General features: G+C 56.2%; 2 protein-coding genes across 3 annotated transcripts; both read left to right on the plus strand.

The window, feature by feature from the left end:
* The first annotated feature begins 120 nt into the window (after positions 1-120).
* LOC103280519 (zinc finger protein 485) lies at positions 121-5672 on the plus strand. 2 transcript variants are annotated; one of them, XM_008119797.3, is made up of 5 exons: positions 121-432; positions 2069-2248; positions 2437-2563; positions 2783-2896; positions 3487-5672. In XM_008119797.3, the coding sequence occupies exons 2-5, from the start codon at positions 2219-2221 to the stop codon at positions 4884-4886; spliced, it is 1671 nt and encodes a 556-aa protein (XP_008118004.2). In that variant the 5' UTR covers positions 121-432; positions 2069-2218; the 3' UTR covers positions 4887-5672. The 2 variants fall into 2 exon arrangements, with proteins under 2 accessions (XP_008118004.2, XP_062814531.1); XM_062958461.1 differs by lacking the exon at positions 121-432 and having other exon boundaries at positions 460-2248.
* A 3058-nt stretch (positions 5673-8730) lies between these two features.
* Positions 8731-11998, plus strand: LOC134292888 (apelin receptor-like). The gene has a single exon (XM_062958468.1). It carries the CDS (start codon positions 9236-9238, stop codon positions 10505-10507), a length of 1272 nt encoding a protein of 423 aa, XP_062814538.1. The 5' UTR covers positions 8731-9235; the 3' UTR covers positions 10508-11998.
* Positions 11999-14085: the final 2087 nt, after the last annotated feature.

The raw sequence follows: 14085 nt of genomic DNA on the forward strand, positions 1-14085 counted from the left end.
TTGTGCTGCTTCTCCATCACAAGCCATAGATGTGGGTGCTGGTGAGCAGTTGCCAACTGACCGGCAGCAGCCAGGAAGGGGTTAACAGAAGAGGACGGGGGGGGGGGGGGCTCAAAGACCTGTCAATCACTCAACTTCCCTGGGCCTGGAAAGACCAACCCGCACTGCCCGGGCTCAATGCTCAGTGTCATCGGCACCCTTGGGCAGAGAAGGCGCAGGGCCTTGCCCAATGACAACTCAGCATCCCGGAGCCATGCCAAACTGCGTGCAAATACAGGCCAGGAGGGGGCGATAGGGGCATCCCTCGCTGCCAGGATTCGAATCCAGAGCCGAGAGGGTTAAGCTTTCCTGTGCCGCCCCCTTCTCTCCCCCTTTTCCCCGAGATTTAGGAGCCATTGCTTCCAGCTGGATTGGGATCGGGATCAATGGGAGGTAAGAAGGGCTTCTTTGGGGGAGAGGTTGCCATGTGCCCACCCAGGCAAGGCTCCTGTGCCTTTAAGGTGGGCTGCTTCCAGGGGTCAAGAGGGGCTCCGTGGTCTTTCAAGGCACAGGCGCCTGGCACAGGGACACCCGTGGACTTGGGGGCTTGGCAGGGCCTCTGCCTGTCTATATCTATCTATCTATCTATCTATCTATCTATCTATCTATCTATCTATCTATCTATCTATCTATCTGTCATACATGTCAGATAGAGAAGATGGCAAACCGATAAGATAGACAGACAGATAGATGACAGGTAAGATAAATAAACCGATAGGCAAGATGATCACTAGAATAGGATCTGTGTCTTCCTTGTCACTTGCCTATCCACCCACCTATAAATCTGATCTATCTCTCTATTCATCATCTTCTCGCTCTCTCTCTCTCTTCTCCATCCTTTTTCTCTCATCTGTTGGGTGACCCTTCACCTGTTGCTGGATTCCCGCTCCCAGCATCCCCGGTGGCGAGGACTGCTGGGGTTGTTGCCCCACAACAGCCTTGGCAAGGAAGGGTTATCTGATCCCAGGTTTTCTGCTTTAAACTGGATTATATGAGTCTGCACTTCCAGATAATCTGGGATAAACAGAAAACCAGGGTTAAGATCCTGGGATATAGGGCCCACTTTCAGGGCCCTTCCACACAGCCATACAATCCATAATATCACGGCAGATAATCCCACAATATCTGCTTTGAAGTGGGTTATCTGACTCCACACTGCCATATGTTTCAGTTCTAAGCAAAAAATGTGGGATTTTATTCAACTGGCAAAGGCACCTCTGAAGAAATCTGGCCAAGCAAAATAGGACTGAATGTACTTGAAGACACACAAGTGGGGTCTTTGCGCCGGGCCCTGCCAGCGCCCATGCCCGGCTCGCCAGGCCGCCATGGCAACGCCAGGCTGCGGCTGATTTGCATGCTTTGCCCAGCACATTGTGGGCAGCATTTGCATACCATTTGCATGAAGGAGCCGGACAGGGCAGGCTTGCGCTGGAATATTGTGCCTGGGGGGGGGGGGGGGATGCAGATGCTTTCTGGCTTCCTGGCATTCATTCTTTAGAGTTGTTATTATTATTATTATTATTATTATTATTATTATTATTATTATTATTATATTTTGCATGACAGTTCTTCATCCACTCCTGCCCTTTCTTGTGATAGCATGCCAACTTTCTTGCTGTGGGGGACTAATGCCAAGGTGTCCTAGGCTGTAACTATTCCAGCTCTTGGCAGGTCTGAAGGGTGCCAAGGTGCTGCTGTCTTGTGCCTCTGGGCCAGTTGGGTTCCTTTGCGCCACAATGGTCTTTCTTACGTTCCAGGTGCCTTCCAAGGGGGCCAATGCCAGCCTGCGCATGGGCTCAGCACCCTGGAGAGGGCCTCTGGTGCCAGCCCATGCCCACAATGGCTTCTCCATCCCACTTGGCACGGGAGGTGTCTGGGCTGCACAGATCTTTCCCAAGAAGCAGGGCACGCTGGGAAGAAGAGGCGGCATTTGCATCCCACCCGGGTGCCAGGCCCCCATTTGCATCATCCGCATGCAAATGGCCATCTTGGCAAGCTGGCCTTGACCTCTTCTTCCTTTTTCTGTCAGGTATGGAGCTGCGGAGGGGGTCTCTTCAGGCGGCACCAGGGCTGCCCAGGAAGCAGGTACAGTGCCGCCCCAAGCAGCCCACCGACTGACTGACTGAATGCCCGCACCGGTTGGCACGGCTTCAAGGAGAAGCTCCTCTGGCAGAGCAACATGGCCGGGGCTGCGGGGCCTCTTCCTCAGGTAGGTGCCACGGCTGGCAAAGGTCCGCCCTTCCCATGGTGCCCTCTCTCCTAATGTGCCCCGGCTTCTCTCCCGCTTCCCTCCTTGGCCCCCGGCTTGTTTCAATGGCCACAAAGGGCGTTCCCAAGAGGCTGCCTTGTGTCTTCCGCCTCTGCAATGAACCCGTGCCCACGTTTCCCCTCTTCCAGGAGCCACTCACCTTTGAGGACGTGGCCATTGCCTTTGCCCCCAAGGAGTGGGCGCAGCTGGTGGGTTGGCAGAAGGCGCTCTACCACGAGGTGATGCGGGACAACTACGAGACCCTCCGCTCTTTAGGTAACTCACAGCCCCGGCTTGGCCCAGTCGCCCTCTTTCCACATCTCTTCTGGATTTCAGTCTGAACAGTAGAAGCGTTCCCTGCTGCTCAGAATGCCTTGGAGATGTTTGTCTTGCAGACTACAACTCCCAACAAGCCAGACTAGGGGTTGGGGGGGGGGGTTGTAGTCTCCCAGAGCAGCGGAATTGTGGGACGTGCTTGTGTGCTTCTCTGCCTAGAGCTCGTGGAGCACAAGCCGGAGATCCTCCTGCGGATGGAGCGGGGAGAGGCGCCCTGGGCCGGCGGAGGCCAGGAGGCCAAGGGCAGCGAGGCCTCGACCCCAGACTGCCTGGGTAAGTCCAGCTGGGCATTCCTCTCAACCCCAAGATCATGGCTCTGGCGTGCAGTCCGCCCTTTGGGTGGGAAATAGGGCTCCGAGACGTCAGGGCAGAGGGTTGTGGGCCCCTCGGAGGTCTTGATGCCACCCTCCGCACCTGGCACCTCTCCACCTGGGGCAACCATCATTCTAGTTCTTCACTTCACTTCACTTTACTTCTTAATTAGTTGCTCTCCACCAGAATGCTCCGAGCGACTTACAATTTAAAATATCATTCCACAATATAGAAAACATTCATCATAAAAACATTCAACATAAAAACATTCAACCTAAAAACATTCAACAGTGACTATTTGGCAAATTAGATCTGATTTACTTAAATGCACAACCAAACAGCCAAGTCTTGAGAGCTTTTCCAAAAGGTCGCAACTCTGACATTGCTCTAAGATATGGAGGCCGTGAGTTCCACAGAATTGGAGCATCGGTCAAAAAGGCTCTACGCCTTGTAGCTTCCAGGCATACCTCCCTTGGGCCCAGTACGTGTAGGATATTTTCCTGGGAGGATCGAGGTTCTCTCTACAAGCGGCCTGTGGTTTCTCCTTGCAGGGCTGGCCCAGGTCCAGATCAAGACGGAATCCAACCTGGAAGAAAACCCCGCTGGACTGCCATGCCATGCTGGAGACCAGAAGGCTTCGAAGGGCAGCAGGGAGGGTGGCACCCTTGGCACGTTGTCCCCTTGGCCTGAGCTCAATGCCGGCGGAGTGCCTGCCTTGGGGCAATGGCCAAGCCAGCTCTGGTGGCCCAACGGTGCCATGGTGGGCAGGCAAGCGGCCCCGGTGACCTTCCAAGCCAGGAGTGCCTTCTGGCCCACCGAGAGCGCCCCAGAGGAGATGCGTCTGATTTGCACCCGCTGCCAGAAATGCTTCCCTGCCCGTCCTGCGGGGGTGGAGGGTGCTGCACAGCTCTGCCCCAAGTGTGAAAGGGGCCCCACGAAGGCTCCACCCTGTTCCTGTGCCCACTGCTTGCCACCCCGGCCGAGACCCCCCAGGGAGGAGCGGCCCTACAAGTGTGCCAAGTGCGAGCGCGGCTTCCGCTTTGTGCACGAATACACCTGGCACCAGAAGGTCCACGCCGGGGAGAAGAGCTACAAGTGCGGGGCCTGCCAGAAGGTCTTCCGCCACAAGCAGGAGCTGAGCTGGCACCAGCGGGCGCACGCGGCCGAGTGGCCCCACCAGTGTGCCGCCTGCCAGAAGCACTTCCGCTTCAAGCAGGAGCTGGCCTGGCACCTTAAGAGCCACGCGGCCGAGCGGCCCTACAAGTGCCCCGAGTGCGAGAAGAGCTTCCGCTTCAAACAGGAGTTCATGTGGCACCAGCGGGCACACGTGGGCGACCAGCCCTACAAGTGTCCCGAGTGCGAGAAGAGCTTCCGCTTCAAGCAGGAGTTCACCTGGCACCAGCGCAGCCACGCGGGAGAGAAGAGCTACAAGTGCCCCGGCTGCGACAAGAGCTTCCGCTACAAGCAGGAGTTTGTGTGGCACCAGCGCATCCACACCGGGGAGCAGCCCTACCCGTGCGCCTCCTGCAGCGCCACCTTCACCTGCCGCCAGGAGTACATGCGCCACCAGCGCCTCCACGACGGCGAGAAGCCCTACCAGTGTCCCCACTGCGAGAAGACCTTCCGCCGGGGCTCCACCCTCATCCGCCACCGCCGCCTCCATGCGGGCGAGGGGCCCCTCAAGTGCGCCCACTGCGAGCGCACCTTTGGCCAGAGCACCCACCTCGCCAAGCACCAGCGGATGCACGCGCTGAAGGGCAGCTCCGGGGAGGGGGCCATGGCGGCCGTGTGGGGCCCCTGTTTGCCAGCGTCGGGGGCAGCGCTCCCCCCGGAAGGCATGAACATCCTGAGCTTGAAGACCGTCTCGGTGGGCGCCCTGCTCTTGCTCAACCTCCAGGACCCAAAAGTGGGCAAAGGGCCGACTGGCACTGCCTGGCAAGCGCCGATGTAAATCCAAACTGGGAGCTGGAGGGTGGTTGGCAGAGTGGCACAAATTCAGTCATGTGGGCAGTTGGTTTCTCCCCTGGCAGGACCATGCCAGTCTTTGGCAAGAGTGGGGACCTGGCACTGTCCCATGTTTTGATGCCAGGCAGTTAGAGAGAGCGGGACAGCTTAGTTCCACCGACTTTTGCCTGGGTTTGTGCCACAGGTGGGCACTGGTAGGGTCTTCCAGAGTGGGGCGGGTATAAACCAGCCTCATTCTTCATCCTGGGTTCCTATACCAGCAGCGGGTTCAACTAGATGGCCCATGGTGCCCCTTCCAATACCATGTTGAATCCAGAAGCCCTTTGGTTTCCTGCATTTCCGTGACATTTCTCCGGGTTGCCATCTTCCTATATATTCTCCTTGTGTCATGAAATATGCAATGCTTTTTAATGTCAGCGGAGCAACAACAACAACAAGATACAGACTTTCTCAAGCTCATCTCTCTTTGGAGCTGGAGAGCCAGCCTTGAGCTCTCCATGGTGCTGAAGCCTAGCCATTCCCTAGGACTCAGCCCTTCCTGCACCTCTGGGCCAGGAATTGGCCACTCTGCAGACATGCACTTGGGCCAAAGACAAGGCGGTGATTTCCCACTTCTGATGTAACTGTATCCGCAAGCGGCCCAGGCAGAGAACTGCATTTTCTGGTTTTCTTATTCGCCTGTTAAAGTGCCTAGGGCAGTCCTGAGACCTGTATTCATATTTTGCAAATATATATCTATATATCTCTATATTAAAAAAACACCTGCACATGCTCAGAGATCTCTTTCTCGAGGACTGTGGGGGATACGGCTCCAGCTCTTTAGCTCTCTGCACATGCTCAGGTACCGCCTATGATACCATGCTCAATTCTCACCAGCAGATGGTACCGGAGAGAGTTCCCTTCAGGCGCCAAGAGAGCTCACTTTTCCTTTTAAAAAGATTAACCTTTGCCTTTCCACTCAAGAGAGGATTCCTTGGGGGCAAGGAGTCCGCTCCGGGTTTCAGTCTGAACTGACAAGACAAATCGATTGCAGGGTTTTTGCGGCTGAGTGGGGATTGGAACCTAAGTCTCCTAGAGTTTATTATTATTATTATTATTATTATTATTATTATTATTATTATTATTATTATTGCATGAGGAACTGCAGCCTCAGCATCAGACATTTCTTTGAGAGCAAAAAGCAACTGAAAATAATAATAATAATATGATAATGATGATATAAATTATTACTATTATGGCACAAAGAACTGCAGTCTTAGTATTAGACATTTCCTTTGACCCGTAAGGGAGAGCAAGAAGCAATGAAAATAATAATAATAATCTATATATATAAAAGAGTGATGGAATCCTGGCGACCGACAAAACAACAAAACTAAACACCCCACAACCTCAAAAATTGATAGCACAACCCCTCATCCATGCCTCTAGGTTGATACAACAAAAAGAGAAGAAAAATAAAGTCCTAATTAGAGGGAGAGGAATAATTGTTTTTATCCAATTGCTGCCAGTTAGAAGGCTAAGCTCTGCCCACTTGGTCTCCTAGCAACCCACTCAGCCCAGGGGACAGGCAAAGTTAGGCCTCACTTAGACCTGATCCACACTGCCTATAAAATACAGACACCACCAGACAACGCCACAGTAACGCGTGGCCGGGCACAGCTAATAATAATAATAATAATAATAATAATAATAATAATAATAATAATAATTGTATGACAATGATGATATAAATTATTGTTATTGTTATTGTTATTATTATTATGGCATGAAAAACTGCAGCCTCAGCATTGGACATTCCCTTATGTTATTATCATTATTATCTTGTGTTGTTTTATGTCTTTCCCCTTGCCCTTTGCACATGGCGCCTGCTCTCCCTTCTGGCTCAAAGGGAAGGTCTGTTTCCAGAGATTAGGTCTGCAGCGTGAAGAAGCCAATGCTGAGCCTGCGCTTCTTCGTGCCAAGGGGTGGGGGGGGGGTGGGGTGGGGGGGGGCAGGCATGCTTGTTTTTCTCCCTGGCCGGGCGATGGCCACCCAAAGGAAGCCTCTGAAGTGTTTCTCCAGGTCTCTCCTGCCTTGACCCCTTGGGTGACACAATGCCAGGAAGCCGAGGGGGAAGTGTGTGCTTTTCCCTTCTTCCTCCTCCGCCCTCCTTGGCTCCATCCACGGGGCCTTGTGGAGTCTGCTCTCCCCTTGACCCCACTGGGCTGCCACATCTGTGCCAATCTCCCCAATTGGGGAACGCAGGCCAAGGCGCCTTCCGAGTGCCCACATGGTGCCCAAGTTGGCACAGCGGAGCAATCACATGGCGTACATGTCCCCTTCTTGGAACGTGGCCTCTTGGTGCCAGCCTCTCCTTTTCAGTGCAGAAAATGGCATTTCTTGGGCATTGGCTTTGGCCAAGAACTGCAAAGGTCCTGGGTTCGCCCTCCTGGATGCTGGGAGATGCAACCGGCCTTTGGGCCTCCTGCAGAGGATGCTCTGCCCTAAGCACACACCCCCCCCCCCCCCAAAGAGAAGCCACCCGTCCGGCAGAAAACAGCCTTTGCGACAGCAAAAAGGGATCAGAAGGAACTCTTTTTGACGCCAGATCCAGCTCCTTGAAGGGAAACAACAACAGGCAAGGATGGGGAAGGTGTCCTTTCTGGGGGGAGGACACATCCCAGCATCCTCCACCAAACCAGTGGGAGATAAAGCAGAATACAAATAAAGTTTTATTCTTAGGAGCATGGTCTGGTGCCCGCCAGCTTTACATGTTGTTCAGCAGAGCTTGGGCAGGAAAGGATTTGAGTTGGGGGATTCTGGGAGCGGAAACCTTCCCCAAAGGCCCTTCCCCACGGCCAGGGGTTGAGGCCACCATTCGGAGGGCCAGCCACCCATCTTCCTCCTGTCGGAGCCTTCATAAGAAAGGAAGCCGGGTGCGCCAAGGCCACAAGAAGACCCAGAAGCCAAGACTGTTTTCCCCCCGACAGTTGGGAGCCAGGCCAAGAAGAAGGGTTGGCCACAGGGTTGGCCGTCTGGATCCAGCTCAGCTAAACTGAAAGAGGAGCAGGCGCATGTTTGTGGCAGGCAGGTGCCCCCAATTTGCCCTGAAGGGACCCCTTTGTGGAAGGCGGCGGAGGAAGGCCAGGCCAGGCCCCCCAGCTGGCCTGCCTTCCTCTGATCCAGGTGCAAAGCCAAAGGACAGGCAGGTGTGAGGCCCAAATGACAGGTTTCCGGGAGGAATGCCCACAGGGCAAGTCACACCTGGTTGCCGGTCCAAGGAGGGGGCACAGCCAGGGAGGGATTAAGGCTGGCCGGCCTGGGGGGGCGGGGGGGGGGGCGGGGAGGAGAGGCCCGCCTGGGCATGCCAGGGATTCCAGCCAGGCAGGCAGGGCTGCTTTTGCCTTTCGGCTGGCTTGCACTACAACGGCCACCATCCCCAGCCATCGCCACCCGCTTAGAGGGTTTCCTTGGGCAAGGAATTCCTGGCAATGGCTTGTGCCATTTCCTTCCTCCGAAATACCTTGAGGTTCTCAAGGCCTCCAAATTTGGTCCCAGATTCTCCCCATTGGCCAAATCCTGTCCGAGGTTTATTGATGGAAGGGTGCAAATGCCTTTGGGTTTGAAGACTGAAGGAACCCAGGCTGGAAAAAAAGAGAAATGGCCCTCAGGTGAAGGAGGGAGGGAGGGAGGGAGGGAGATTGGGGAAGGGTTGAAGCTGGCACCCCTGCCGGAGGGCGCCAAAGGGTGCTTGCCTTGGAACGGAACCAGGGGCCCTTCTCCCTCCCCTCCCCTCCCCTCCCCTCCCCTCCCCTCTCCTCCCTTCTGGGCAAAGTGGGAGGGAAGGAGGCGGTGTTTCTTGGACGGCAGGCAGCCCTTTAAGAGCTCTGCCCCAGACCCATCGCTTGCTCGCCTGCCTGCCTGCCTGCCTGCCTGCTCTTTTGCTGCCCGTCGGAAGTACGCTCCAACTGCTTGCCCACCTGCCAGCTTGCTCGTTGCCAGAGGTTTCCTGTGATTGCTCACCGTTTCCCCGCTAACTGGCGTCTCCCACCTGCCCACCATCAGTTATCTTCGACTGCCTGCCTGCCAGCTTACCAGCTATCAGAAGTCGGCTGCCCCCATCCACCCGCTGCCAACTTCCTTGCTGTCGGAGGGTGACTGTGATCGCCTGCCTGCCCGTCGAAGGTTTGCTACAATTGCCCGCCGGCCAGCTTGCTTGCCATTAGAGCTCGGCTGCGATTGCCCACCCGCTTGCCAGGCATCTGACGGTTGTAATAGCTTTGTAATAGCTTACCAAGCAGCGTGAGGCTCATCGGAGGTGAGAACCGGCCTGGCATTGGCATTGGCATCCCCACCATGGAGCAGCCTTCGGAGCTGGGGGAGCTGTACTACTACTACGAGGAGGAGGAGGAGGCCTCGGGGGCCAACTGGAGCAGCCTGCCAGGCCACCCGGAGCCCTGCGCCTGGGAGGTGGAGGCCGCCGAGACAGACTGGGAGGTCTCCTTTGCCCTCCTGCCGGCCCTCTACCTGCTGGTCTTTGTGCTGGGCCTGGCAGGCAATGGCTTGGTGCTCCTGACCGTCTGGCGGGGCCCCGCAGGCAAGCGCCGCTCGGCCGACACCTACCTGGGCCACCTGGCGCTGGCCGACCTGGCCTTCGTGGTGACCCTGCCCCTCTGGGCGGCCTACACAGCCCTGCGCTTCCACTGGCCATTCGGCACGGCCCTCTGCAAGCTCAGCAGCTACCTGGTCCTGCTCAACATGTTTGCCTCGGCCTTCTGCCTGGGCTGCCTCAGCTTCGAGCGCTACCTGGCCATCGTCCATGCGTTGCCCCATTCAGCCGGGCGTGGCGGGGTGGGCGCTGGCTCCTCATCCTCCCGGCCCCGCCTGGGTACCCTCCTCTCTCTGGTCGGCGTGTGGCTGATGGCGGGCCTCTTGGCCTTGCCGGCTTTGCTTCTCCGCGACACACGCGTCAGCCGACGGCACTACGATGACAGGCACTACGACGACTTTGGTGGCAACACCTCCGTGGGCACGGTGGTGGTGGTGGAGTGCGACATGGACTTCAGCGCCTTGGCATCCAGTCCTGAGGAAGAGGTCTACTGGCTGGCGGGCCTCAGCTTGGCCACCACGGCTCTGGGCTTTGCAGCCCCACTGCTGCTCATGACCCTCTGCTACTGCAGCATTGGGGCCGCTGTCCGGCGCCACTTCCGCCCACGGGCCCCCCGGCAACGGGATGAGGGGCGCCAGCGCCGACGCCTGCTGCGCATCCTGGTGGCCCTGGTGGCGGTCTTTGCTGGCTGCTGGCTGCCCTTCCACCTGCTCAAGAGCCTCTACGTCTTGGCCTGGGTGGGCATCCTGGAGCTGCCTTGCCCTGGGCGGGCACTCATCTTACGCCTCCACCCCTATGCCACCTGCCTGGCCTACCTCAACAGCTGCCTCAACCCCTTCCTCTACGCCTTCTTCGATGGACGCTTCCGTGCCCAGTGCCGGCGTCTGCTCGGTCTCCGCCAGGCCCGGCGTCGAGGTGGGAGTGGCAGCGGCGCCGGCCAGGCCGCGGGCTCCATCTCCTCCACCCTCAGCGGGCAGACCCAGAAGTCTGAGGCCCCCTCCCTGGGCACCAAGGTCTGAGGGTGCTCCTGGGAGAGCAGGCCCACGCCACGCCCCGCTGAGGCCTGCCCTGCCCTGCCTGTTGCCCTGACCTGGGCATCTTTGGGGCACTCCTTCCCCATTCCTCTTTAGCCAGGTACCCACATTCCTTGGCACTCCATTTTACGTTTCTTTGCAATGGCGTCTTCTTCATCTGCACCTTCCGACTTCACAGATGGACCCATGGCAGCTGATGCGGGCATGGCAACAGACATTGACATGATGTTAACAACTTCCAAGAGGATTCTTATATAGTATGGTGCCAGGATGGTTGTCTGGAGCACATAAGGACATTTCTAATGTACGGCAGAAAGGTGAACAACAAGGAGGGGATCTTTTTGCCTGTCTGGTCGACGTGGGTTGGCATTTTCCTGGCACGCTCTCTCTGCTCTTCTTGGAGCCCTCCCCTGGCCCTTGGTTGGGCACCTGCATCCCTTTTGGGCGGGTCCCTTTGGCGGTGGCCCCTTGGACATCCATGAAAAGACTCAGGACAAAAGAAGGAAACACGATTCTTCCACCAAGTGCTTAACTTTTGCATGTTGATTTCCTGATTTTGGGCAGATGGGGCAGCTGAAAGCTGCTTTGGGTTTCAATAGTCAATGGAAGGAAGGAAGAGCTGGAATGGGTGGGATGTTGCCCTGGGTTTCTCCGCTGCTTCCTTCCGCCTGTGCCCATCTCTCTTGGTGGCACCAGTCCACCTCTGCGTGGTTCACCCACTGAGAGTGGCAGAAGGGCCAAGTGCAAGGACTTGGGCTCTTGTGAGATTGCTGGACTCCAGAAACCTGGCAGATGATTTGCTCGGTGCCGTCTCGTCTGTTAGGCAACTGCACCACCTGCCGGCACAGCAGGCGTAGCGCACCGAAAGGATGCCAGGCTTTGCGCCTGCGAAGAAAACAGCTTCCCCTCCCCCCAAAGAGGCCTCTGCTTTTGGAAGCTAAGCAGGGCTGGGGTGGTTCACCTTGGGATGGGAGGCCTCCAGGTAAGGCTGAAAGCCCTGGGTGCCAGTCCCAGTTGGCAATACTGGGTTAAATGGGTCTGACTGAGCGTTCCATAGCCTTCCTCTTGTCTGTGGACTGTAGCTCTCACTGCAGTCTGGCAGCACCGAAGTCTGCGACTGTTGGGGAAGAGAAGAGGGCACCCTCCCTTTCTTAGCCAGGTTTAGGCCTGGACCCTTTGTAGTCATTGTTGTCGGGTCTCTGAGCATGCACAGAGTGTGTTTCCCCTAACAAACTTAACCTGCACCAAAAAGGAAAGGAAAAGATTTTCTGGCAGGACAAAAATGTGAAGGTGCTTTTGAACCCAAGACCAGAGGCGGACATTTGGGCTTGAGGTTGACCCCTCTTGTTTCTCAAAAGTGCAAAAGGAATGATTCTCAATGAGGAAAAGCAATTGGGGGCATGGGGACGGGGGACGAGGACACATATTTTTAGCACCAGGCTTTGACTCAACAGCCAATAAAAATATTTCCAATAACCCAGTGCAATCTTTGTTTTTCTCTTTGTATTCTGTGTGTTTTTCAGTTCTTGCACCCCAAGGGACGGGATGGTTCAGTCTCGCCCCAATGGTATGCCCATCATCCAGTCTCTAAAGACCTCCAAAGGGGACTTGATGACTTCCCAGGGCAGTCCACAATCCACCAGAGATGGAAGGGAACCCCATCTAGTCTGACCTGTCATGCAAGAACACACAACTAAAGCCTTCCCAAAAGATGGATATCTTTTGGGAAGGCTTTAGTTGTGTGTTCTTGCATGACAGGTCAAAGGATGTTAATTCTAAAATTCTCAAACTGCTCTTAAGAGCAAAGCACCTCTTCCTTAAACTGCGGTGGAATCGAAGGCAGAAGGGGAGGTATGATTTGGGATGTCACTGTCCCCAAATGTGGAGGAGAATGACGGCGGGCAGCTGGCGTGGGCACAGAAAGATGGGCACAAGGCAAAACAGAGGGGGGTTGTTCCTTGCTCTGCCTGGGAACCGTGCCCCGTCGGACACCTGCGGGAGCCCATTCCGCCTGCGTGGCATCGCTTCCCAAGGGAGCCGCCAGAATCAAGAGATGGCCAACAAGGCCCCTGTGTCCCTGCGCAGCCGGGAAACTTGGCAAGCCTCCCCCGGGCTCGTCCCTGGCCAGGCAAAGGCAAGAGGCTGCCTTCCTGGCATGGGCGGGCGGGGGGGGGGGGGGGGGGAGCGCCGCAGCTGAGAAAGGCCCCTCTCCCCAGACAGCTGCAGAGACCCAAAGGACAAGGCTGGCACAGATGCCCGACGGGGGTCCAGGGAGACTGGGGGCCTCCAAGGGGGTTGCTGTGGCGACGCGGGGCTGGGGCACCTCTCAACACTCAGGTTGAATCATGAATGGCAGCACTCGCCCGCCTTTGACCAGTGGAGGGCTTTTGTGGCCAGCTGCACCTCCTTGGCAGCACACAAGAGGGGCACAGTGATGAAGTGGCGCAAGGGGGGGGGGGCGCCTCAGTGGCAGAGCCCAGCTGGCAGCAGAGCAAGTTTGGCAGGAGAGTCAATCCACCAGGGTTGGAGAGCGAGGCCTCCTGGCACCCACACTCATGTCTGTGCCGCTGACAAAGGGAACCTCATTCCAGTTTAGAAGAGTTTCTTGGGCAGGTGAGACTCCGGGTGGCTCCTCATCGTTGGTGGCTCCCCATTCAAGTCCCAACCAGGCCTTACCCCTGCTTAGCAAAGGAAAGACAGAGATTTCTCAAACACAATATAGGCCTTGGACTTGAGGAGCCTTCCCCTCGGTCACGACCGTGTAAGTGCTGCAGGAAAAGCCTGTGGAAAGAAAGGAGGCCCCGCTTCCCTTCTCGGGGAGGGTCCCTTGAGGAAGGAAGGGCCAAGTGTTGTGGCTCTCCAAATCTGAATCAGGGAAGAGCTTGTTTTTTCCCTTGCATCCCTTTCAGAGCAGCTGTGAGGTCAGGCCTGGTCTGCAGACCCTGCCTCGCCTCCTCCTCTTCTGCTTTTCCTGTTTTTGCCTTGACCATTTTTGAAAAGACAGAAGCCGAGACCACCTGCTTGGATTCAAAATCCCCTTTGGATCCTAGTAAGCTCCAATGCTAACTTGGCGGCTTTGGAGCCAGCTGTGGGTGACCGCCAGCCAAAGGCCTCCTTGTCTGAAAATGAAAGACTCCCCCCCCCCCCCCCCAAAAAAAAAACAAAAAACCCTGTTGGAGAGATCATTTCAAGTGTGCTCTTTCTATGCACCCGTTCAACAACCCCAGTAAAAGTGGCCTGACATGACACTGGATCGCTCGTTTTATTAACACAACTGTTCATCCACAAATCCTTTGTTGAACCGGTTCTTACAAGGGTTTGTCGAAGACCAGGTGACGCTGGGAGCTTGTCTCTTCGCTCGTGTTGCCCTTCAGAGACATTGCTCCAGATGTCTAGGACGGCAACAGCCGCTATCCTTCACTACTCTTTGGATCAGACTGCGAGCACTAACTGCATGCCCACACACTCCTTGCCTGTGGCCCCTTTGCGAGCAAGACATGAGCCAAGATGGCACCCAACCTGGAGAGTGGCTTGCCAATTCCAAGTGACTCCCAACTCTGCCA

This window comes from Anolis carolinensis, chromosome X, assembly GCF_035594765.1.
Source record: "Anolis carolinensis isolate JA03-04 chromosome X, rAnoCar3.1.pri, whole genome shotgun sequence".
NCBI classification, from domain to species: domain Eukaryota; kingdom Metazoa; phylum Chordata; class Lepidosauria; order Squamata; family Dactyloidae; genus Anolis; species Anolis carolinensis.